Source organism: Lipomyces japonicus (genome assembly GCF_038497905.1).
Source record: "Lipomyces japonicus strain CBS 7319 unplaced genomic scaffold V1514scaffold_6, whole genome shotgun sequence".
NCBI lineage: Eukaryota > Fungi > Ascomycota > Lipomycetes > Lipomycetales > Lipomycetaceae > Lipomyces > Lipomyces japonicus.
The window spans coordinates 171,433-192,137 of NW_027117818.1; the positions used below are offsets into that span (position 1 = coordinate 171,433).

General features: G+C 40.1%; 12 protein-coding genes across 12 annotated transcripts; 7 read left to right on the forward strand and 5 right to left on the reverse strand.

Annotated features, from left to right (window-relative positions):
- The first annotated feature begins 115 nt into the window (after positions 1-115).
- V1514DRAFT_325972 (uncharacterized protein) lies at positions 116-1,766 on the forward strand. Its single transcript, XM_066926705.1, has 2 exons — positions 116-1,042; positions 1,091-1,766. Exons 1-2 carry the CDS (start codon positions 531-533, stop codon positions 1,542-1,544), a joined length of 966 nt encoding a protein of 321 aa, XP_066785166.1. The 5' UTR covers positions 116-530; the 3' UTR covers positions 1,545-1,766.
- Positions 1,767-2,258: 492 nt separating this feature from the next.
- V1514DRAFT_325976 (WD40-repeat-containing domain protein) lies at positions 2,259-4,201 on the forward strand. The gene has a single exon (XM_066926706.1). The coding sequence runs from the start codon at positions 2,428-2,430 to the stop codon at positions 4,024-4,026; it is 1,599 nt and encodes a 532-aa protein (XP_066785167.1). The 5' UTR covers positions 2,259-2,427; the 3' UTR covers positions 4,027-4,201.
- A 163-nt stretch (positions 4,202-4,364) lies between these two features.
- Positions 4,365-7,335, forward strand: V1514DRAFT_325977 (WD40-repeat-containing domain protein). The gene is made up of 3 exons (XM_066926707.1): positions 4,365-4,542; positions 4,597-4,916; positions 4,991-7,335. Exons 1-3 carry the CDS (start codon positions 4,418-4,420, stop codon positions 7,228-7,230), a joined length of 2,685 nt encoding a protein of 894 aa, XP_066785168.1. The 5' UTR covers positions 4,365-4,417; the 3' UTR covers positions 7,231-7,335.
- Positions 7,336-7,464: 129 nt separating this feature from the next.
- On the forward strand, positions 7,465-9,159 carry V1514DRAFT_325979 (platelet-activating factor acetylhydrolase). The gene is made up of 2 exons (XM_066926708.1): positions 7,465-7,811; positions 7,881-9,159. The coding sequence occupies exons 1-2, from the start codon at positions 7,586-7,588 to the stop codon at positions 9,116-9,118; spliced, it is 1,464 nt and encodes a 487-aa protein (XP_066785169.1). The 5' UTR covers positions 7,465-7,585; the 3' UTR covers positions 9,119-9,159.
- A 30-nt stretch (positions 9,160-9,189) lies between these two features.
- On the reverse strand, positions 9,190-10,396 carry V1514DRAFT_346289 (FMN-dependent dehydrogenase; the record flags this gene model as incomplete). Its single annotated transcript, XM_066929262.1, has 2 exons — positions 9,190-9,441; positions 9,503-10,396. 2 exons carry the CDS (start codon positions 10,394-10,396, stop codon positions 9,190-9,192), a joined length of 1,146 nt encoding a protein of 381 aa, XP_066785170.1.
- A 146-nt stretch (positions 10,397-10,542) lies between these two features.
- On the reverse strand, positions 10,543-12,619 carry V1514DRAFT_325982 (uncharacterized protein). Its single transcript, XM_066926709.1, has 2 exons — positions 12,230-12,619; positions 10,543-12,173 (listed from the first exon to the last, which is right to left on the reverse strand). Exons 1-2 carry the CDS (start codon positions 12,391-12,393, stop codon positions 10,616-10,618), a joined length of 1,722 nt encoding a protein of 573 aa, XP_066785171.1. The 5' UTR covers positions 12,394-12,619; the 3' UTR covers positions 10,543-10,615.
- A 191-nt stretch (positions 12,620-12,810) lies between these two features.
- V1514DRAFT_325984 (Ctr copper transporter family-domain-containing protein) lies at positions 12,811-13,786 on the forward strand. Its single transcript, XM_066926710.1, has 2 exons — positions 12,811-13,378; positions 13,454-13,786. The coding sequence occupies exons 1-2, from the start codon at positions 12,909-12,911 to the stop codon at positions 13,563-13,565; spliced, it is 582 nt and encodes a 193-aa protein (XP_066785172.1). The 5' UTR covers positions 12,811-12,908; the 3' UTR covers positions 13,566-13,786.
- A 116-nt stretch (positions 13,787-13,902) lies between these two features.
- V1514DRAFT_350518 (uncharacterized protein) lies at positions 13,903-14,770 on the forward strand. Its single transcript, XM_066929416.1, has 2 exons — positions 13,903-14,363; positions 14,436-14,770. Exons 1-2 carry the CDS (start codon positions 13,947-13,949, stop codon positions 14,655-14,657), a joined length of 639 nt encoding a protein of 212 aa, XP_066785173.1. The 5' UTR covers positions 13,903-13,946; the 3' UTR covers positions 14,658-14,770.
- On the reverse strand, positions 14,700-15,405 carry V1514DRAFT_325989 (uncharacterized protein). Its single transcript, XM_066926711.1, has 2 exons — positions 15,245-15,405; positions 14,700-15,167 (listed from the first exon to the last, which is right to left on the reverse strand). The coding sequence occupies exons 1-2, from the start codon at positions 15,339-15,341 to the stop codon at positions 14,767-14,769; spliced, it is 498 nt and encodes a 165-aa protein (XP_066785174.1). The 5' UTR covers positions 15,342-15,405; the 3' UTR covers positions 14,700-14,766.
- A 191-nt stretch (positions 15,406-15,596) lies between these two features.
- On the reverse strand, positions 15,597-17,133 carry V1514DRAFT_325991 (peptidase S8/S53 domain-containing protein). Its single transcript, XM_066926712.1, has one exon. The coding sequence runs from the start codon at positions 17,017-17,019 to the stop codon at positions 15,751-15,753; it is 1,269 nt and encodes a 422-aa protein (XP_066785175.1). The 5' UTR covers positions 17,020-17,133; the 3' UTR covers positions 15,597-15,750.
- A 185-nt stretch (positions 17,134-17,318) lies between these two features.
- On the forward strand, positions 17,319-19,663 carry V1514DRAFT_359974 (D-lactate dehydrogenase; the record flags this gene model as incomplete). Its single annotated transcript, XM_066929685.1, has 3 exons — positions 17,319-17,499; positions 17,559-19,084; positions 19,141-19,663. The coding sequence occupies 3 exons, from the start codon at positions 17,319-17,321 to the stop codon at positions 19,201-19,203; spliced, it is 1,770 nt and encodes a 589-aa protein (XP_066785176.1). The 3' UTR covers positions 19,204-19,663.
- Positions 19,210-20,412, reverse strand: V1514DRAFT_193324 (uncharacterized protein). Its single transcript, XM_066924631.1, has 2 exons — positions 20,183-20,412; positions 19,210-20,111 (listed from the first exon to the last, which is right to left on the reverse strand). Exons 1-2 carry the CDS (start codon positions 20,336-20,338, stop codon positions 19,296-19,298), a joined length of 972 nt encoding a protein of 323 aa, XP_066785177.1. The 5' UTR covers positions 20,339-20,412; the 3' UTR covers positions 19,210-19,295.
- Between the last annotated feature and the right edge of the window lie 293 nt (positions 20,413-20,705).

Genomic DNA, 20,705 nt, shown 5'->3' on the forward strand with positions numbered 1-20,705 from the left:
CTTTTATGAAGCGTGCACTATATATCGAATTTATTTACGATTTGCTTATAACACGTGATCCCACTTGATTATGCTTTAACTATAACTTCTTGTAATAAGTTTGATTGGTATAAGTAATAACCTCATCCGTCCGTAATCAAATTACGACAATTAATTGCTGAATTCTAAATTTTGAAGAGTTTAACTGTCTAGAAAGGATTTGAAATTGCCATGAAATATGGCCAGTTTAGAAAAATACTTAAAACAATTTCGCCAAAAAACAGATCAAACCGATGAGGATCTACATCTTCTCCTAGAACCAGATTTTGAGCAGGATATCATTAGTTTTAAGAATGATCGTGATATTCAGCGCAGGGAGGAAGAAGTTACTATAATAGCGAAGAAGTATATAAAGGATCCGGTTTGGGCTGAGATTGCCGAAACAAAATGGAAAGTGGAGTATAACAGGCACGTCACAAAAGACGTAGTTTCGACATATAATAACCAAAACGCACTTGCACAGTAGGTAATTTAATTTTTTTATTAATGCCATGCTAATTGAATGTAGACAGATCAATCGAACTGCAGAGAAACAAGACAAATGGATATTGCCCTCTCTTTACTCAGTAATTACAGAATTAAAAAGAATTGCACTTCAGGCAGATGAACATGTTAATCAATCATCAATTGCAGGTGCAAATGATCATGCTAATAAGTTAGAAGAAGCTGCAAGAACTGTAAACCGAAGCCTTACAGTTTGCTTGAATGACCGTAATCAGAAACTTGTTGATTCGAGGAAATGGGCTGTATATTTCGTTATTGGAGTGTTGTTCAAGATTTATTTTAAATTGGGAACCATTTCACTCGCCACCTCAGTTATTAGGGTATTGAGTTCGTCAACTGCAGATATGCCTTCTCTTGAAGATTATCCTAAGAGTCATATTGTTACATTTAAATACTACCAGGGAGTGTTGGCCTTTATGGATGAGGACTTTGAACGAGCAGAGAGCAATCTTCAGGCTGCGCTTGATTTGTGCCATAAAGACTCAATTAAAAACCAAGAGTAAGCTATATATCTGCAAAGTATTTTATTTATGCTAACCAAAAAAAGACTGATTTTACGGTATTTATTACCTACATATTTACTACTCCATCGAAAGTATCCTCGACAAACAATTTGGAAATTCTATCCAAATTTAAAGATTTTGTACGAAGATTTATTTAGAGCTGCTCGAATAGGTGACATGAGAACATATGAGGCTGCTCTTGCAGCTCGAGAGAAACTTTTTGTCAACAAGAGGCTCTATTTAGCAATGCTTCAGATAAGGGCTAAACTGGTGCGGCCAAAACTTTTTGAGCAGATATACATTGCAAAAGATCGAAGTAATCGTATGCCAGTATCAATTTTCCGAAAAGGATTTGAATTTGTGGGAATAGAAGTGGACGACGAGCAGGTAGAATGCTGGGCATCAATTCTAATCTACCAGGGGTTTATGAAAGGCTACATATCACGGGAGAGGAAGATAGTAGTGCTAAGCAACACAGACGCGTTTCCCAAAAAATAATGAGCAGAAAGTTTCATTTGTTTTAAACACCACCAAAAAGTTTCCAGCTTTGCAGAAGTTGAATTTGTATTATTAGCTAAACCTTTATTTGTACGTGGCCGTGGATACAATATATCCTATAGGTATATAACTAGCTGTGACTATAGATAGCATTAGAACACTATTCATTGTACAAGTGATTCCCGTACCGCTTGCAATAGTATTCACTTGATTGCTCGTGAACTATTTCTTTATCTGGCGGACAAGTGACTTGATTTGTGGCAATAGCACGCCAGCAACGAATGTGTCGGTCAGTATAGCGACACCCGCATCCTCTATGTACAGTAACATATCGGGTGCATTCGTTTTTCAAAGTTGCAGAGTTGTCTGTCTTGTACACGCTGTTCGTAACCGCCATTTTACTGTGTAAGCTTAGAAAGTTGTAAAAGACTCGATTAAACAAAAAAAAAAATGAAAGGCACTTGATATAAATAGTTCACCCATTTACTACTTGGTGTCGCATATTTAACAACCTCATGCTCTTGGTAGTACAAAGATCGCACTGTGTTTTGTCGTTTGGAAATGTTCGTGATCCGACTTAAAGCGCGGCGCGTTGCCGTGCCAACATCTATTAAACCCCATCCGGGTAGTAACAAAATAAATAAACGGTCTGTGCGCAACCCGAGTATATATATAATCCGGTTCAACCGAATAAATTTCTTCCCTTCTTCCATTTGCCTTCTTTTTCTTATTTTACACATTCATACATATTGCAAGTTTAGAGCTGGTCTCGTTAACTTGTCTTCGCTTCTTAATCCTATCTTTTTAAACTATCGTATCTGTGGCTGGTCCCAGGTCTTTTTTTAACTATTATAAAAAACAAAAAAAAAAAGCATAGATCACAATGAGCTTTAGCACTCCCGTGAAGTCACGGTCATCTATGACCAGCTGCGCTCCTTCTCATTTTGAACAGTTTGGTCTGGATTGCTCTCCTCTGACACCACGCCAATATGCACAACTTTCGTCGTCTTTCATTAGTTCGCGTAAGTATACTCCTGTCAGAGAAAACAAGCATGCCATTCATAAACAATCCTCATCTCCAATAAGGCTTGATGCTGGATTACCGGAGACTGCTTTAACTGGTTCTGGACCGTCTTCGTCAAATACTCCAAGAAGGCCATCGAAGAAGCAGCTTTTCAAAACTACTGTTACTGGCGACAGATTCATTCCAAGCAGGAGTAGCTCGTCTACTGCCATGGCCAAAATGGAAAACATGCCAAATATGTATTCGAGTTCATCGGCCTCATCTTCGTCAAATTCAGCATCATACGAGCCGAATGCGTCAACTTTGGCTTATCAATCATCAGTTGCTGAGGCTTGTGGCCTTGCACTTAATAAAAAAATTCTTGCTTTTAAGCCAGAACCTCCACAATCATCGAAGCCAATTGACCTCCGAAGTCAGTATAATCGTCCTTTGAAGCCTGCTGTGAATGCTCAATTAAGACGGCGACTGCCCACCAGCGCAGAGAGAATTTTGGACGCGCCCGGTATCCGTGACGATTACTACCTCAATCTTCTGGACTGGTCATGCAACAATCAGCTTGCCATTGGTCTTGACCGCGATTTGTACGTTTGGAATGCTGAAACAGGATCTGTTTCAAGTTTGTTGCAAACATCTTCGGATACGTATATTTCTGGTCTAAAGTGGTCTGGAGATGGTGCTTATGTTGCTGTTGGCCTCAGTGATGGTGATGTTCAAATTTGGGATGTGGAGGAGCAGCAAAAAATAAGGTCAATGACGGGACATGCTGCGCGTGTAGGTGTAATGTCATGGGATCGCCATATTCTGTCGTCAGGTTGCCGCGATGGGTCTATTTGGAACCATGACGTCCGCATTGCGCAGCACAAAGTTGCCGAGCTTGCAAACCATCAAGGAGAAGTGTGTGGTCTCCAATGGCGATCTGATGGTGCGCAACTCGCAAGTGGTGGTAATGATAACCTGGTCAACATTTGGGATGCACGATCGAGCACGCCAAAGTTTACCAAAACCAATCACAAGGCAGCCGTAAAGGCTTTGGCGTGGTGCCCCTGGCAATTGAATCTACTTGCTACCGGTGGAGGTACATCTGACAAGTACATCCATTTTTGGAACGGTACTACCGGTGCACGACTCAATTCAATTGATACCGGTTCGCAAGTTACTTCCATTCAATGGTCGACTACGTATAAGGAGTTTGTCTCCTCACATGGTTATCCAGATAATAATTTGACAATTTGGAGTTATCCAACCCTAGTTAAAAATGGTGAAATATTAGGTCACGACTCACGTATTTTGTCTTCTGCTCTATCGCCAGATGGAACCACTCTTGCTACAGTTGCAAGTGATGAAAATCTTAAATTCTGGAAGATCTTTGAACAAATGGGCAAGAAAGCTTCCACGGCGTCGTCAAGCAATCCTCTGGTATCGGGCAAGGACATAGCAAAGGTCATGATGATTCGCTAAAAATCATAAATTTGGAATTCTCAAATGCTTTCTATATGTAATATATTTTGCTATGTCTCTTGAAAATGGAAATTGTGGTGGCGTCGGGTTCGTGTGGTCGTGTGATTTAATATTTATACCTGTAAATTTTTTGTTCGTTTGTTTTTTGTTATTAAATAAATTATGTTCTCGATGTATATTTATTTAATTAAATGTTTATTAGAACTTATACTTGTCATGTTTAAAAAAGCACGAAATGAAATTTGATCCTTTCTACAAAATAAGTTTGCTTAAAAAAAAATAAAGTTTAATTAGTAGTCTTTGCAAATTGGGAGTTCAAATTTTTTCTGGACGGAGATATTAAAGTACTAGTATTGCCAACCGCAGGTTGTTCTTTATTTTATACATAAACATGACAGATACTCAGGATTCCAAAAGACGGAAAAGGCCAAGTCATAAGAAGCATAATTGGAAAGTATCGTTGCCTCACGGTGGCAGCTTGACCAGTGTCGGACCAGTATTTTCCCCGGATCATAAGTATGTTGAAAATGCAATCACGGTAGTCAATTTTTAATACTAAATTGGTTTTAGATTTCTTATTGTACTTACTACACTTGAAGTCCGATTATATTCATTTGCGGCTAGACAGTGTGTTGCGAAAGTGGCTATTGAAGAAGCCCATCTTGCTGTCGATCTCTTTGTGTATTCGGAACCAAGTGCTCACGAAAAGACCTATCCAGCTGTTTGGATAGCAAAGAGAAATAATCAGCTTCTTTATGTCGATTGGAAACATGATAGCATAAAGACTATATCGTTTAAGTCACAGGTTAATCAGGTTCTGCATAAAATTGTAAACGTCCTTGATGAAGCCAAGATGTTTGTTCTTGCTGTGACGGAACAAAATCATGACGGTGAGCAATCGCGGCAAAAAAACTTTTTATTTTTTTGGGTACTTGACCAGTATTCTAATTTTTTTTTATTGAAGATATTTCGTTTATAAGGATAACGCCAGATGGATCTACGCCTGTCAACAAGATTGTATCTGTTGCGAACGTCACTGCTCTCGCATTATCGCACACTAAATCTCATTTCATTGCAAAGCATGGCAATCCATCTTTTGGCAACAAAAAATCATCTTCTCAAAATGAAAGATTTACAATTGCACGATTTAACAATGAATACGATGGCGTTGAAAAGACTAATATCGAGCGCGGAAGACGATCGTCAGCCATAGCAGTGTCAGATTCCGGAATCGTGGCAATTGGATCAGTAACTGGTGTGATTGATCTTTACTATCTTAATTCAGATGACGCACTTGAATATCATATTAGCCCTAAAAATTTCATCATTCGAACTCTAAAGTGGCACATGGAACCGGTGCGAGCTCTTGCATTCTCCTTGAATGGAGACTATTTACTGTCCGGAGGTAATGAGAAGGTTTTATTGTTTTGGCAATTAGATACCGGAAATGTTCAATTTTTGCCACGTTTGCCAGGACCGATCACCAATGTTGTTGTGGACAATTCATCGACAATGTATTCACTCTCTCTGGGTAACAACAGTGAAGATATTATTTTACTCTCTTCCACTGATCTCGATGCACGACTTCAAGTTTCTGGTGTAAAAGCAAAATATGCTGCATTGCCTCCGTTATCTTTGGCGGCAGCAAATGATGAAGAACCATTAACTTCTTCATCATTAAAATTTTTAAGTTTAAGCAATAACTTACAAAAAGCTCGAAACTTCATTGGTAAACTTCTTGATAACAATGACAGTTTGATCCAAAACTATTCGATTTTTCCTTTATCGGTTCGTCAGGGATTTGAAACTTCTACGGGGAAGCAAAAATCACAGCCCTATCTTTATTTGCCAACCGAATCAGGAGCTCAGATTCAAGTATACGATCCAACAAAAAGCGAGCAAGTTGCTTCTATTGCAATTGCTCGTACTTTACAACTTGGCAAAGTTTTATTTGAGGAAGCCATTCAAGATCCTGTCATTACTCAGTTAACGTTTAGCGCAGATTCGGAATGGATGGTAACCGTTGATGAGACCGTGACTCCGTCGATTGATGAGCTGTTATCAAAATCAGATTTGCAAATTAATTTGAAGTTTTGGGCCGATGATCGTGCTGCTAATCAAGGAGCAGAGGCGTGGAAATTAACCGGCCGTGTTTCAAACCCGCACGGTGTGAATGTTTCCGTTGCTGCCATACAAGCTGCACCAAGAACCTATCACAATGGTCTTGCATTTGTAACATCATGCAAGGATGGTGCTTTGAGAATCTGGCGTCCAAGGTTTCCCAAGATCCAGACCCGTCAAATTGAATGGTCAGCCAGGCACATTCTTGAGCCTACGTATTCGTCATTGGTTTCCAGATCTGGATTAGAATCTGATGAGGATAATAACACGGATCAGGTTTGTTTGGCTTGGTCTCCTGATGGAAGCGTTTTACTTCTTGGCAAGGGTTATGAAATCCATATCGTCTCGGTTCCGACATCCCCTTCTACGCGTTTTGAGATAGTGAGAACATTATCTGGAATTGTTGGTTCTCCACTTCGTGGTCTGGGTATTTTAGACACTTCGCTCGTTGTACTAGGTGAAACAACATTAACTGTTTATGACTTGCTTCGTGATAATGTCTCGTGGACAGCGAATCCTGGATTTACGGCTAAAAATGCGAGATCATTGATCGCATATGGTGACGGTGTTTTCACAGTGGCCGTAAATTACGCCACTAAAACTTCGTCTTCAAATATGGGAATTGCATCTAATGTTTATATTTTTAACCGCTCGTCACCGGTTCCGGCTCACATTTTCCAACATTCAAGACCTATTGCTGCTGTGTACAACGTTTCAACTGCTTCTAGACAGAGGTTTTTGATAATCGACACTGACAAATTAATTTTTTACATTTCTGCTCCTGAAACTGCTTTCCATTCACCTGCCAAGGCTGAGCAAGTGAAAATTTCCGAATCTTTAATTGTCGACGAAGACGAAATTCCGGGCGTGACTGCGATTTTGAATCGCAAGGTTGGTAAATTCACGGTTCCGGAACAGGCTGAAAAGATTCAGTTGACATCCACCGCATCTGAATCACGTGCTAATGTTGTTTTGAATACTTCACTTGTGGACGAAGTGTTTGATGGTCCGGAATATGCTGTTGGTGATTTTGATAATGTGTTTGACAAGCTTCTGGGAGCAATTGGAAAAAAAGAGGCATAACAGATGTCTATAAATTTACCTTTCGAGTTTTATTTTTGTATGTGTACTATATAGCATTTCTTATTATTCTTATAGAAAATTCAAAAGTTATGATCTTTTCATTAAGCTACGTCTTTTACGAATTTGAAATTTATCGTAAGCCGCGCACTTCATAGTTTAGTTAGCAAATACATGACGTAATGTAATATATTGTCAAAAAAAAAAAAATTTGTAGTTATTCTTTTTTGCGTTTAACAAATTTCGGCATATAGAGGTCACTTGCAGTTAGGCATTATATACTTGTCAATTAAGTCAACATTAAACGATTCATTCTAGACAGTTTTTCATTTCGCGATTCTTGCAAATTGCGAAAAATATGCGGTTTAATTCTTTAACGCCGAAGCTGCCAGAGTACCATGGCCCATACGCGGTTGGAACGGTCGAGGTGGAAATTCCGGCACCATGGCCAGCAACTTATGAGCATATTGGAGCAACAGTTGAGACATTATTATTTCGAGTATTTTATCCTGCTAGTTATTCTGCAGATACAAAATTAGAGCATCCATTTTGGTTTCCAGAGAACCGAAAGGAATACATTAAAAGTAGGACGAACCATTTTAAAAAAAAAAAAAAAAAATCCAATGAGTGCTGAATTTTCTAACTCAGCGTAGATTACATTACATTTTTAGGAAGATCTGAAAGGTTAGCAAATTTACTTTCTCTTGTTCCTTTTATTCCAAACATCGTACTTTCTGGTTATTCAAATTTGGCATTGCTTGATCCACCTGAAGGTCACAAATGGCCAGTTGTGTTCTTCTCACATGGACTTGGCGGCACCAGAAACGCGTACTCTCAGTATTGTGGATCATTGGCATCGCATGGGCACGTTGTAATTGCGCCAGAACATCGTGATTTTACCGCCCCGGTCACGTACGTGACTGATTTTGAAACTGGTGTTAAAAAAGAGGTCAAGTATCGACGCTTGTTCGAATTTGATGATGTTTTGAGAATATTGCGAACGTTTCAATTGACCATGCGAACTCGCGAAATTATTTCATTAAGAAAAATACTTTTAGATGAAAAACGTGAACTAATTCCAATAGGCGGTGACAAGCCTATTGAATTTAATTGGCAGAATGTTGACACGACAATGGAAAATGTGATATTTTCAGGTCACAGCTTCGGAGCAGCGACATGTGTGGCAATAATCAAAGGTGTTTATAATTTTTTGGAGTTTTTGTACCGCCACGATAACGGTACGACTAGGTCAAATCAGACCGGAAAAGAGATCGCTCCAGATTTTGCCAAGCCGGTGGACAGGTTTGATGAGTTCTTGAGACCTCAGCCTGCCAAGTCTTTAATATTGTTAGACCCTTGGTTGATTCCTTTATACGAAAGTATGGGAATTCCCTTAACCGTTCCTACAATATCAATTTTGTCAGAAGCTTTTTATAAATGGGATCAGAATTTAAATTTAGTGTATCAACTACTGTCGAATTCTGCGTGCCCACCGGGGACGGTGCCACCGAAAAAGAGGCATTTATTTTTAACTCGACCGTCCGCACATCACTCGCAAAGTGATTTTGCATTACTGTTCCCATCTTTGACAAAGTATGGATTTAACTTACCTGAATGCACATTTGAGACGCAAACCGCGGTAATGAACATGAACGTTAGAGGTTGCCTTGAGTTTCTTCGCGACCAAGGCGTGACTTCTTTTGATAACGTGGAAACAGATGACAAGTCCGAGGGACTTGTTCGTTCGCTCTCGAGAGAAGCTGCCAATGATGATGAAAATACCATTATTTCAAAGGGATATTTGGTAGCTGATGGTCAGATTCAAGGTTGGACAAGACTAGATTTTAAGGATGACGTCTCCGTTGTTGACATTTTGGAAGGAAACATATAAAATGTAAATTTATAGATTATTTAAATAAAATTCACATGCATATTATATAATTGATACCTAATTTGATTATTCTATAACTTTGACCAAGTGCTTCCTGGTCGTTTGGTGAGGTGACCTTTTGTGATTTCGGATGGACTAGTACACCCGGATAATGCAAGCACAAGCTTGAACTCTTCTTCCAAAAGCCGCTCCACGGTTTCTAATCCTTCTTGACCATTATACTTTAATCCCCAAAGTATTGGCCTACCAATCCAAACAAAATCTGCACCTAATGCTAATGCTCTAAATATATCAGAACCTTTTCTTATTCCACCGTCAAGATGCTAATACATAAGGTTAACAAACAAACAAAATTCATAATGCATATATAAAATATGTACGTACCACAGGTATTCTACCATTAACTGCTTTGACAACCTCTGGAAGAGCATGTAGCGTTGGCAAGCAACCGTCTAATTGTCTACCGCCATGGTTTGACACCCATATACCAGAAGCACCAGCCTGAATCGCATCTTCGGCATCTTCAGATGTGAGAACGCCTTTAACCCAAACTTCTAATGTTGTGATCGATTTTAGCCACTTGATATCTTCCCATGTCAATCCAGGGTCGATAACGTTTGGCTTTGGGCCTTCAAACAGTGACTTGTTTGCTCCAGGACCTTTGCTTTCACTTTTATGATCAATCGAAACGTCGATAGGACCGGCGTACCGTCCGCCAGCAAAATTTGCAGCCAATATGCCACGCGGTAACGTGAATTTGTTTTGCCGTTCAGAAAACCGAAGACCGAGGAATGGCGAATCGATAGTGACCAAGATTGCCTTAAACCCAGCCGCTTCAGCACGGCGGACCAAGTCTGTTGAAGTATCCCGGTTTTTAAACACGTACAATTGAAAAAATAATAAATTATCACCACTGACTTTGGAAACATCTTCTAGTGAATACGAACTATAAGATGAAATTGCCATGGGCCAATTCCTGCTCTTGGCAGCCGCTCCAGTCGCCAGCTCGCCATCTGCGTGCGCAAGCTTATGAAAAGACGATGGAGCAATACCGCACGGAATGGCAAATTCTTTGCCAAACAGTTTATTTTTGGCTGTCGTACTGACAACAGCTACATCCCGCATGTATCTAGGTCGAATACGATAGTCTCCATAGGCACTGACGTTCTCTGACACGGTAAGGAGCTCGTTTGCGCCGCCGGACCAGAAATCACCCGTCATTTTGTCAATAAACTGCTTGGCAGCAGCCTCTATGTCACTTAAATTATAGACTGGCATTTATCTCTTTAGAAAATATTGTAGTTACACCAATGACTTCCAAACGAAAAATATAACCAAGCAAATGCAAGTTTATGTTTAACAAAACGGAGTTATCTCCGGGGATTTATCGTGAGTTTACGCAACCCCCACGTTTTTCTCTTAATCGTAAATAAACTTTATTAAATTACTGCTGGTAGCACTCATAAAAATTAAGAAACAATATATATATATATCAAATTACTCTGCAAAAAATCGTTCCGTATGTACATAACATCCTTGTGTTCCAGAGCCTGTATGAGCTGCTCGAGCATCCAACAAGATTGCAACCTGGGTTCGCACCTCGGCCGACAACTGCGCGGACCCGCACACTGCGATTGCTGTCTCGCCTGCAGACATGTTGAGCACATTCGCAATCTCAGATCGTATGTGAGGCCGGCCCGTGCAGATTTCAGTCAACTCTGAATCTAAAAAGTCGTACTTATCTGATGTGATTGTAGTGGGGTCGGTGATAAATATTTTAATAGTTAATGTGATACTTTGAACATCTGTTTTTTTAATTACGCTGTCGATTGATGGTATAAATGCTCCAATATCAGTATATCTCCTTACTATCCAAAGTAATTCAACCTGTTGAGTAGCATATTGATTTTTTAGTACTGATTCCAGCACTGAAAACCCATAAGATGCTCCGGCGCCGACACTGATTGCGCACACTGATGAAAATTCACCCCAATTCCTGGCCGGAAGTCCATGGCCGCCATTAATTAATACTGGAAATTCAGCAAACGCAACTATATCAGCATCCTTCTCCTCGATGGATGTACCCAGCTTTAATGTACGTCTCATCAGTCGTTTCGTGAATCCGTTCTTGACTCGAACCACAAATCTCATGGAATCACTCTCAGGAGTTGAGCACACCGTAAACGGATGGGACTTGATTGAGAATGCAGCGGTTGGAAACAATAATCCAATGTGTTCACCAGCTTTCCAAGATCTTCCATTTGCGGGGATCTCAATGGTTAGCAATTTCTCGTCAGAAGATACCGACACAACAGCACGATGTCGTATTCCTTTGCGAGAAACGTTGTAGAAAAGTAAATATCCAAATCTTAGAACCACGTCAGCAATGTAAAACCCAAGAGCAATCCAGGTGTATTTATGGGCATAATAAGGAGTGTGAAACAAAACCATCACAAAAAATGCAATGACAGAAGCGACGTGAGTCGCAAAGAAAAGATCATAAAAAAAGTAACGCAAAGGCCTCACAGATGTGATTAAACAAATCGACGCAAGAACACACCACGTTCCTAAGCCTCTCCTTGTTATTGCGTCTGTGCTAAGTTGGTAGGTGAGGAACTGAAACGATGCATAGTATCGCATAGTATAAAACATGTGAATAGTGGTGGTAAACAGAACGCCGCGGGCAACCCATCGATGAAAGTAATTTAATGATACATGACTAGATGCGCCAGTCAAAAATGAAATAATATTAAGACGTTTTGTTGACAGAAGTATGAGAAGAGGTAGCTGGGCAATTGAAATCCAACCAGACCGATAACTGGCAGCTTCCCAAGCGCTTGACTTTGATATAGGATTTTTGTAGAAAAAAAGACCAAATAATATTGCAAAATATGACGCAACAATAAATATCCTACCAAAAGATGGCATGTAAATAATCCAGGTGTGAGAATGAAATGTGTTCAATGTCGGATATGTTATTATGCGACCGATGGAAGTTAAGGAAGCTTGTATTTTAGCAGGAAACCACCGTGGTGCCGCAGATAGACTTCGTTTTCTGACGATTTGTTAGTCAATTGTAAAAATCAAAAGTGTTGGAAATAAAAATAATACCTTTGCCAGCCTAATGCAAAGTCTGCAATTCGAACAGCAAATGCCAATGCCAGAAAGGATCCAACCGCAGCCCAGTACATTCGCGCAAGATACCCCGGTCTGGGCGTTCCATCGTCATTAAAGTCCCCGACTCCCATATTTGGGAATTGTAAAAAAGATGCCATGGTAGCTTTTCTTTAGTCTTCCAGAAGACGACGCAAAGAACAAAAAAAAAAAAAAAGGTCGATTGTAACTGAGAAATTGACGAGAGCTGGGAGGACGTCAAGAAACTCTATCCACGTGCGGCGCCTGCCAATTACTCTTTGGCCTCACCCAATAATCACAATCTGAGAAATGAAGCAAACTTGTACTTTCATTCACAGAGTCTAAGTGAGCTCATCAAAAAGAAAGAGCCAAGAGTTCATTGTAAATAATAAATTGTAGAAGTTGTTGTAGTTGATAATGCCCGTTGCAGATTTAAAGTTTGTAATTTGCTCGATATTTGCTCGTTCAAGCCACACCTTTGCATGCATGCGGCTTTTGGTTGAAAACGGAATCCCCGAATAATTTGCTCTTGCTCAGTATTTGCTCTCAATTTTGCTCAACTGTTCTTAGATTGTTGATTACTTATATACTTCTGGCCATCTTGAGCACTTTTTCTGATTGTTAGTTTGACTGATTAGTTACCACATTGATAGCAATGGATATGGATAGCATGTCCGGGATGGACATGGGCATGAGCGCAACTTCGTCGGCAGCTGCTACCACCGCGACTTCGAGCAGCAGCAGCAGCAGCAGTTCGATGGACATGATGACCATGGTTTTTCATACGTCTACAAATGATCCATTGTTTGCTTCAGGGTGGACGCCATCATCAACCGGCAAATACGCCGGAACATGCATCTTTTTAATTGTGCTGGCAGTCACGTACAGACTGACGCATGTCATTAAGCACCGAACAGAGCGATACTTGATCAGCAGAGCAACGCATATCGCAATTTCTTCTCATATTCATACAGTGGATGACGACGGAGCGATAGAAAAATACACGGCTTCTACGTCATCAATATCGAAGCCTTTGAGCTTTGGAGACGCACGGCCATGGCGTGTGTCCATTGATTTTCCTATGGCAGCAATCCAAGTTATCTTGGCTGGCACCTCATATTTACTGTAAGCAATTTTATTTTATTTTATTTTATTTAATTTTTTTTTTTTTTGTTTTCTTAAACTAACCGCTATAATCAGTATGCTGGCTGTAATGACTTTTAATGTTGGGTATTTTCTTTCTGTGCTGGGAGGGATCTTTTTGGGTGAGCTAGTGCTTGGCCGGTTTGCCGGTAGCGTCAATGCACACTAACTTGTGATTGTATATATTTATTTTTTATTCTTATGTGTCATGTACGTACTATGTATGGTTAATTAATATGGTTTATCGGAGGGTTCAACAAGTCTGCTGCTGGCAAGCAATCTTAATTTGCTCGTTAGTGCTCGTGTTCGTGTCCGAATCTGATTAGATAATGGCCCGTATCCGTGTTCAAGTCATTGGCTGTGGCTGGAATATTTGCTCGTTTTTTTCCCTGCTTTAGTCAAGCCACATTTCTGAGTCAAACTTTAAACTTTGATGCCCCCAAGTATAATTCAGATTATATTAGTTCTGCGAATTTATATAAAGGCCATCTATATCGTTCGGTCCATCTTCAACCTCCACTCCCTAGCTCTTATCTTAAAAATAATTACCATGAAGTTCTTGTCATCGGCTATCGCAATTCTTGCTCTGGGAGCTGCTCCGGCTCTTGCTCATTTTAATCTCAACTTTCCTACTTCCCGTGGAGATAACCATCCTACACAGCTTACTGCTCCATGCGGCGGTAAAAATACCGAGTCAACTGACCGAACCGAAATTTCTCCCAATGGCTTCCCAATTGCTGTTTCTACTTCTCATTCAGTGTCCGGAATCGAGGTCTTGTTTTGCCCTGGAAACAGTTGCACTACTTCTGATGACTTTAATGTCACTCTGGTCAACACGTTCCTCGAGAACGGCGCCGGCAATGTTTGCCTGCCGTCAGTTTCTTTCCCTTCCACTGTCTACCATAACAGCACCATAAACGGAACCGTTCAGGTTATTTTCTTTTCTGATGATGGCGAGCTTTACAACGTATGTTACCAATAAGCAATATTTTTTTTCAAAAAAAAAATTGGAATAGGATATTAATTTGCTTTAATATAGTGTGCCGACGTCACTGTGACCCGCGGTGGTGCTTCAAGCAGCAGCACTTGCCAAAATACCACTGGTGTAACCTTTTCTGAATGGGAGGGCTCGCTTTCTTCCTCGAGCTCTGCTTCTGGCAGTGCTGCTGCCACTTCATCAACTGCTGCTGCTGGAAAGCTCGTTGCTTCTACTGGTGTGGTTGGTGCAATTCTTGCCGTATTGGGTGCCGCTGCTTTATAGACGAGAAGGTCAAGAAATAATGTATAGATATAAAAAAAAATACTAGACTTTGTTTGTTTTTGCGCAGTACAGACAACTTTAATTCTAAATTGAACTGCACGTTAGAATTTTAATGACACATTGATACAAAGAATTCCAAAACTAGCTGCCCTGCTTCGTCTCGCACATATCTTCCCCGACCGACGAAAAGCTTATCATTAACCCAGTTCACCCTAGTTGAACCATCGGTTTCAATAACCGGTTTAATAAAAAACTCTGTATCCCAATACTCCATCGTGTTTGCAGTTTCGTCCAAAACGGCTTTTAGCGAGTCTGTAAACTTGGCCTGTCCTTTAAATCGTATATATACCCCATGTCCTTCGTGAGTCTCTGCTCTAATGCTTGCGTCGAGCGTTAAAATTTGACTTTGCTTGTTCAGATATAGCCAATTCACGCCGGAGTTTATTTTGACATTAAACGGATAATGATTATCTGACGACTCTGAATGTCCTCCGGTGATTATGCTGTGTACTATTTAGTTTAGATTGCCATTCAAGCTCTTGTAAGAATTTTTTTTTTTTATTTTTTTTGGCTCGCTGAATACTCACTTCTGTTCCCGTTCTCAAACTGACTTACTATTTCTAGGTTAGAATTTATGAAAAGCCGGAACACAGGTTTGAAGATTGGATATGCGTGATGCGGCATATTTATTTTTCAAATAAACAACTTTTATTAGTCAAATTTTTACAGGCCGTAATCAATTTTAAATGGTAAAAATCAATAGTAGAATTTCAAAAGCATATATTAGGGTATCAGTAGGTAAATTTGATACGTTCGCTATCTCTGAGCTTTGACCATCCCTGCAGTGACTGGCTACCAGTTGTGATATTGATAGATATTCGTATTACTGTTGTCGTATGAAAACCCATTATTTATACATAAATTGTACAATACATACATACCAACTATTATTACATTCGTACTACATAAATAATATTAACCCAAACTTTCTCAATATATACAAACTCAAGCGGATAAATACAATAAAATGACTAATATACAAATTTTTAAAGAAAAAAAGGTTGTCAAAAGACCCCCCCAAAAAAAAATGTGATTATAGTTGTAATTCTTCAACTAAATCATAAGTCAACGTATTTTGCGATCCGCTCAGGTCTCCAAAAACCCGGCCAGGATTAATTCTCGCAACAGTTTGCGCAACCTGAGCTGCGTTCCAACTTGTTTTGGCACTCCATAAAGTTGCCACGACGCCGGCAGCGTGAGGCGATGCCATGCTTGTTCCGCTTAATACTCGACTACCTCGATTTGACCCTTTAACCGGGTATGCTGACCGAATACCAGTTCCTGGAGCAAAAACATTGACGCATTCGCCTTTGTTGCTGTAACTGGCAATCGAATCTGCGCTGTCGACAGCGCCCACTACTAGCAATGATGATGACTGGGTAATATTTTGATTTACATTGGACGGGCCAACCAAGCATGCATCTTCACTACCGTTACCAGCTGCAGTGACAAATACTATATCGGCATCGATTGCTGCTTTTACTACTGCAGTTCTGGCACCGGAAATAACTCCACTTGCAGAATAGTTAATAATTGTTCTTGCCCCCTTGCCAGCAGCTTCATGCTGTGCGACAACCCATTCGACCGCTTTAATGAAACCCGAAACCGTGCCAGAACCGTATTTATCAAACACCTTGACAGCAACCACGTTAGCGTTTTTGGCGACTCCAAAAAACTTTCCGGCAATCACGCCAGCAACATGAGTTCCATGACCATTGTCGTCGTCATCCACGTCGTCATCAGCGAAATTTGCACCCCACGTGGCGCGGCCAGGACGGAAATCCAAATGAGAAACATCAATTCCCGTGTCAAGTACATAAACAACTGATCCTTCCCCTGCTCTGGAGTCGTACTTGTAAACATATTTTAAGGCAGCTGTTGCAGGGTGGGATTTCCTTGATAGCCTTGAAATACCCCAAGGAGCGTTTAATTGCGTGTTTACATGACTAATGTGTTCTTCACTATCTTGTTCAATAATCAGTGTCTGGTTCGCTTTTGCAATTTCTTGAGCAATATTTTTTGTAAAAGTTCCTATGTATCCTTTAATTCCTGCTCGCTTTAATGATAATCGATGTAGTATGCCATCATTCACGCCCCATCTTTTCGACAATTGTCCATTTTGAACTTGTGATTCGATATACTGCCGTTTGACCCACTCATGATGCTGTACTTCTTCTTCTTTGCTAATATCTGATTTTAAAAGAACAATATATTTATCAGTCACTAAATGCGCTGATCCAATTGTAACGCACAGCCCCAGAAAGAAAAATATGCGTGTTAAAATCGACCGTGGAAACAACATTTTCAAAAAAAAAAAAAAAAAAAAAAATAAGCGCTAAATAACACAGTATAATAAATCAATATAAACAACTCGAATATATCGTTCTTGCTGAGTTATGATGATAGGTAATTAAATCATGTGTATCCACCATATATGACAAAAATATACGACATCGCGCATTGTTGCCACGGCAACAAGTAATTTAGTTTATTCAGTGGTTACGTAACAGGAGAAACCGGATGAGTTCCAAATTAGGCGACCACCATCAATTTTATAAGTTTACCTGGAACAATCAGCCTGTGATATCTAAAAATTGAAGCATGGTTTGTTTTATGCAAGTAAGGTATGCATGTCGATTAAGCAGATTAAGTTCTCGAATCTGTGAGGCCAGAATACCATCATCTGGAATTCGGTATGCGTCCACCGGTTCCAAGGTCTCGGCTAAGGCCCGTGAGCTCACAAGACAAGAGAACCGAGTGAAATTGATGCAGCTTCTATCCCGTAAGAAAGTTTTGTAAAAATTTTTATTTTTTTTTTTTTTTTTGGCTGATTGCTTGAAGTTGTTGGAGCAAGTTTCCTGGTAGGAGTATTGGCAAACCAGATTGTGTTTTTGGATGAGACTCGCCGTGCTCAGGATATCTTGCGAGAGAAAGGGTTTGACAGTAGCACAACTCCTTTATCTACTCTGAATAAACCGGAATATGCAGATGCTAAGGCGACTGCCAAGGCGTACGCTGAAATCACTCAACTTTTAGGAACCGAGAACGTTTCCGCCACAGTTGACGATATTAATTCTCACGCTGATTCATCATGGATTTCACATCACGCTGAACCAGGACAGAGGCCTGGATTGATCGTGTTTCCGCATTCAACCGAGCAAGTTTCCGGGGTTTTAAAAATTTGTCACAAGTACCTTGTGCCCGTGGTCCCGTTTTCGGGTGGCACCTCACTTGAAGGTCATTTTATTCAAACACGAAATGGAATAACCATTGATTTCCGAAATATGGATCAGGTCAAGGAATTACATGACACTGACCTTGACGTTGTTGTTCAGCCATCGGTTAGGTGGGAGAACTTAAATGAGTATTTAAAACCTTTCGGTCTTTTCTTCCCGCCTGATCCGGGCCCAGGTGCTGAAATCGGCGGAATGATTGGCACCGGATGTTCAGGTACTAACGCTGCTCGGTACGGAACAATGAGAGAATGGGTTTTAAATTTGACTGTGGTTCTTGCTGACGGTACGATTATTAAGACCCGTCAGCGGCCTAGAAAATCGTCAGCTGGTTATAATTTAACAAACCTGTTTATTGGATCAGAGGGCACTTTGGGTATCGTGACCGAAGCTACTTTAAAATTGGCCGTGCTTCCTCAGGAAGTTAGCGTTGCCGTGGCATCATTCCCCACGGTTAAGGAAGCTACTCAGGCCGTGGAGGAAATTGTTCGCACCGGCATTCCTGTTGCTGCGGTTGAGCTTCTGGATAAGGAAATGATGGCCTGTATCAACTCGGCAGGGGAGACTTCTAGAACTTGGAAGGAGGCACCAACATTATTTTTTAAGTTTGGTGGCAGTAAAAGCGGAGTCAAGGAACAAATTTCACAAACAAAACAGATCACTAAAAAATACCACAGTCAAAGTTTTGAATTTGCACGGAATGCGGATGAGAGGGAAGAGTTATGGGAAGCTAGGAAGCAAGCTTTATGGTCATCACTTGCTCTCGGAAGCGATAAGGATTCATGTTGGACCACGGACATTGCCGTGCCAGTGTCGAGATTGTCGGAGATTGTGTCGGCTACTCGGGAAGACCTTACAAAGTCTGGCATTACCGGCACCATTGTTGGACACGTTGGGGATGGGAACTTTCATGCATTTATTATTTACAATGATTCAAACAAACATATTGCGGAAGGAATCGTTCACAGACTCGTTGAACGAGCAATTGAGATGGATGGCACATGCACGGGAGAGCATGGTGTTGGCATAGTAAAACGGCCGTATTTGGAGTCGGAATTAAGTACGGAAACAATCGATGCCATGAGACGTGTTAAGATTGCGTTGGATCCCTATAGATTGCTCAACGCGGACAAAGTGAGTGGGATATCTATGACATGGTTAGCGAGCACGTAATACTGACATTGAAATAGGTTATTAATATTGATCCAAGTATTCAATTGAAAAAACTTGACCAGTATTCTACTTCTTCATGATTTTTTCTTTTTTAAAAATATTAAAATAATGTAAAAAAAAAACTAAACGCCTTTTGAAAAATAATATACAAAACCGGTGTTATTAATTTCATTTAAAAACTGCCGTCTTCATCCTCATCATCATCGTCATCATCGTCACTGTTGTGCTCATTTTCATTAATCTCGTCATCGTCATCATCCACTTCTTCGCCAAACTCCTTGGCGATCTCTCGTTCTAGTATCTTGCGTTCAATATAAGCTTGCGGAAGCTTTAATGACTTGACTGAACCTGGCACGTATCCTTCAACCGCGCCGGCATCATTTATTCCGAAAATGACCGGTTTAATTTGAGACTTGGATTTATCCACGTCCCGTTCTGAAATTTCTAACTTTGAACTTGATTCTTTTAATTTCTTGGTCCTGTTTTTTTCTAATTTTTCCCTAAACGAAATTGGTGCTTTCGTTTCGTCAACATTGTTTTCAATTTCAAAATCACGGTTAGTAATTTTTAATAAGCCAATCTTTTGTACCGCTTCCTGAACTTCTTTTTCGTTCACGGTCTTACGTTCTCGGTCGCCTTCCCGTTCGGCCAAGACTTCGTCCAACAATTTGATTGATCTTTCCCATTCGGCATGACCATTCCGCAAATACGTTATATTTTTCCTTGCCCACACGGCCTCGTCTGATAACTGCGCACGATAAAATTTGGAAGATTGGAAATGAAATTTGGTGCAGTATTGATTAAGATACGATGACGGGCCACCGGCAGGCGATGATGATGATTGTCTTTCCGTGTACACGATCTGAGGCACGTCCTTGCCTAAAACTTTTTTGGTCGGTGATAAGTCACAAGTTGGATAACCACATAAATGCAACACGTTCCGTTCCGCCACGACATCGTCATAAAATTCTGGAGTTAAAAACCGTGACTTTTTTTTTTTTAAATTAGCCGACCAGGCTCAGCTTGAATAAAAAATAATTTAAAATAAATCACACATACGACATATTTTAAAAAAATGGAATCAATCGTCTCGGTTAAGAATTCGGTAACGAGAAGTACCAAGATTCGTGCGTCTTTAACTGATACCGTTCCTGCGACAACATATTTAGGAAGAATCAATGTTGAAAATTTTTCAAGAGATAATGATTCGGTCATGTGTTTTTAATCTGTTTAAAAAAAAAAAATAAAAAAAAAAAAAAAAAGAAGGGATTGGATAAATCAAATTCGAATTTATAATCCCTTGCTTTTATCTTTTTGATACTTTTTCTTGAATAATCTGTTGACCGAAGCTGGGGAAATTAACCCCTGAAGTGCAGAGTTCTGTTAAACGAACGGTTGTTTACATATCAATCTTATAAAACAACCATGGTCGCTTGCGATTGCGACAAAACAAATTCATTATGTTATTTTCACCAATCCTCAACGGATGCAAAAACGTGCGCTTTATTTAACAAAATAAAAACAAAAGAAAAAAAAAAAAAAGCAAAACACAAGGAGCCATGCATTATACCGACATTCGATA

What these genes read in the sequence shown, in the direction of transcription:
- V1514DRAFT_325972 (XM_066926705.1), top strand. Translation starts at nt 531, where the DNA reads ATGCTAATTGAATGTAGACAGATCAATCGAACTGCAGAGAAACAAGAC. An exon ending in GACTCAATTAAAAACCAAGA is followed by an intron (nt 1,043 to 1,090) that starts GTAAGCTATATA and finishes AACCAAAAAAAG; the next exon opens with ACTGATTTTACGGTATTTAT.
- V1514DRAFT_325976 (XM_066926706.1), top strand. Translation starts at nt 2,428, where the DNA reads ATGAGCTTTAGCACTCCCGTGAAGTCACGGTCATCTATGACCAGCTGC.
- V1514DRAFT_325977 (XM_066926707.1), top strand. Translation starts at nt 4,418, where the DNA reads ATGACAGATACTCAGGATTCCAAAAGACGGAAAAGGCCAAGTCATAAG. An exon ending in GTATTTTCCCCGGATCATAA is followed by an intron (nt 4,543 to 4,596) that starts GTATGTTGAAAA and finishes AATTGGTTTTAG; the next exon opens with ATTTCTTATTGTACTTACTA. An exon ending in GACGGAACAAAATCATGACG is followed by an intron (nt 4,917 to 4,990) that starts GTGAGCAATCGC and finishes TTTTTATTGAAG; the next exon opens with ATATTTCGTTTATAAGGATA.
- V1514DRAFT_325979 (XM_066926708.1), top strand. Translation starts at nt 7,586, where the DNA reads ATGCGGTTTAATTCTTTAACGCCGAAGCTGCCAGAGTACCATGGCCCA. An exon ending in CCGAAAGGAATACATTAAAA is followed by an intron (nt 7,812 to 7,880) that starts GTAGGACGAACC and finishes AACTCAGCGTAG; the next exon opens with ATTACATTACATTTTTAGGA.
- V1514DRAFT_325982 (XM_066926709.1), bottom strand. Translation starts at nt 12,393, where the DNA reads ATGGCATCTTTTTTACAATTCCCAAATATGGGAGTCGGGGACTTTAAT. An exon ending in TTTGCATTAGGCTGGCAAAG is followed by an intron (nt 12,174 to 12,229) that starts GTATTATTTTTA and finishes ACAAATCGTCAG; the next exon opens with AAAACGAAGTCTATCTGCGG.
- V1514DRAFT_325984 (XM_066926710.1), top strand. Translation starts at nt 12,909, where the DNA reads ATGGATATGGATAGCATGTCCGGGATGGACATGGGCATGAGCGCAACT. An exon ending in GCTGGCACCTCATATTTACT is followed by an intron (nt 13,379 to 13,453) that starts GTAAGCAATTTT and finishes CGCTATAATCAG; the next exon opens with TATGCTGGCTGTAATGACTT.
- V1514DRAFT_350518 (XM_066929416.1), top strand. Translation starts at nt 13,947, where the DNA reads ATGAAGTTCTTGTCATCGGCTATCGCAATTCTTGCTCTGGGAGCTGCT. An exon ending in ATGATGGCGAGCTTTACAAC is followed by an intron (nt 14,364 to 14,435) that starts GTATGTTACCAA and finishes GCTTTAATATAG; the next exon opens with TGTGCCGACGTCACTGTGAC.
- V1514DRAFT_325989 (XM_066926711.1), bottom strand. Translation starts at nt 15,341, where the DNA reads ATGCCGCATCACGCATATCCAATCTTCAAACCTGTGTTCCGGCTTTTC. An exon ending in GTTTGAGAACGGGAACAGAA is followed by an intron (nt 15,168 to 15,244) that starts GTGAGTATTCAG and finishes TAAACTAAATAG; the next exon opens with TACACAGCATAATCACCGGA.
- V1514DRAFT_325991 (XM_066926712.1), bottom strand. Translation starts at nt 17,019, where the DNA reads ATGTTGTTTCCACGGTCGATTTTAACACGCATATTTTTCTTTCTGGGG.
- V1514DRAFT_193324 (XM_066924631.1), bottom strand. Translation starts at nt 20,338, where the DNA reads ATGACCGAATCATTATCTCTTGAAAAATTTTCAACATTGATTCTTCCT. An exon ending in CCATTTTTTTAAAATATGTC is followed by an intron (nt 20,112 to 20,182) that starts GTATGTGTGATT and finishes AAAAAAAAAAAG; the next exon opens with TCACGGTTTTTAACTCCAGA.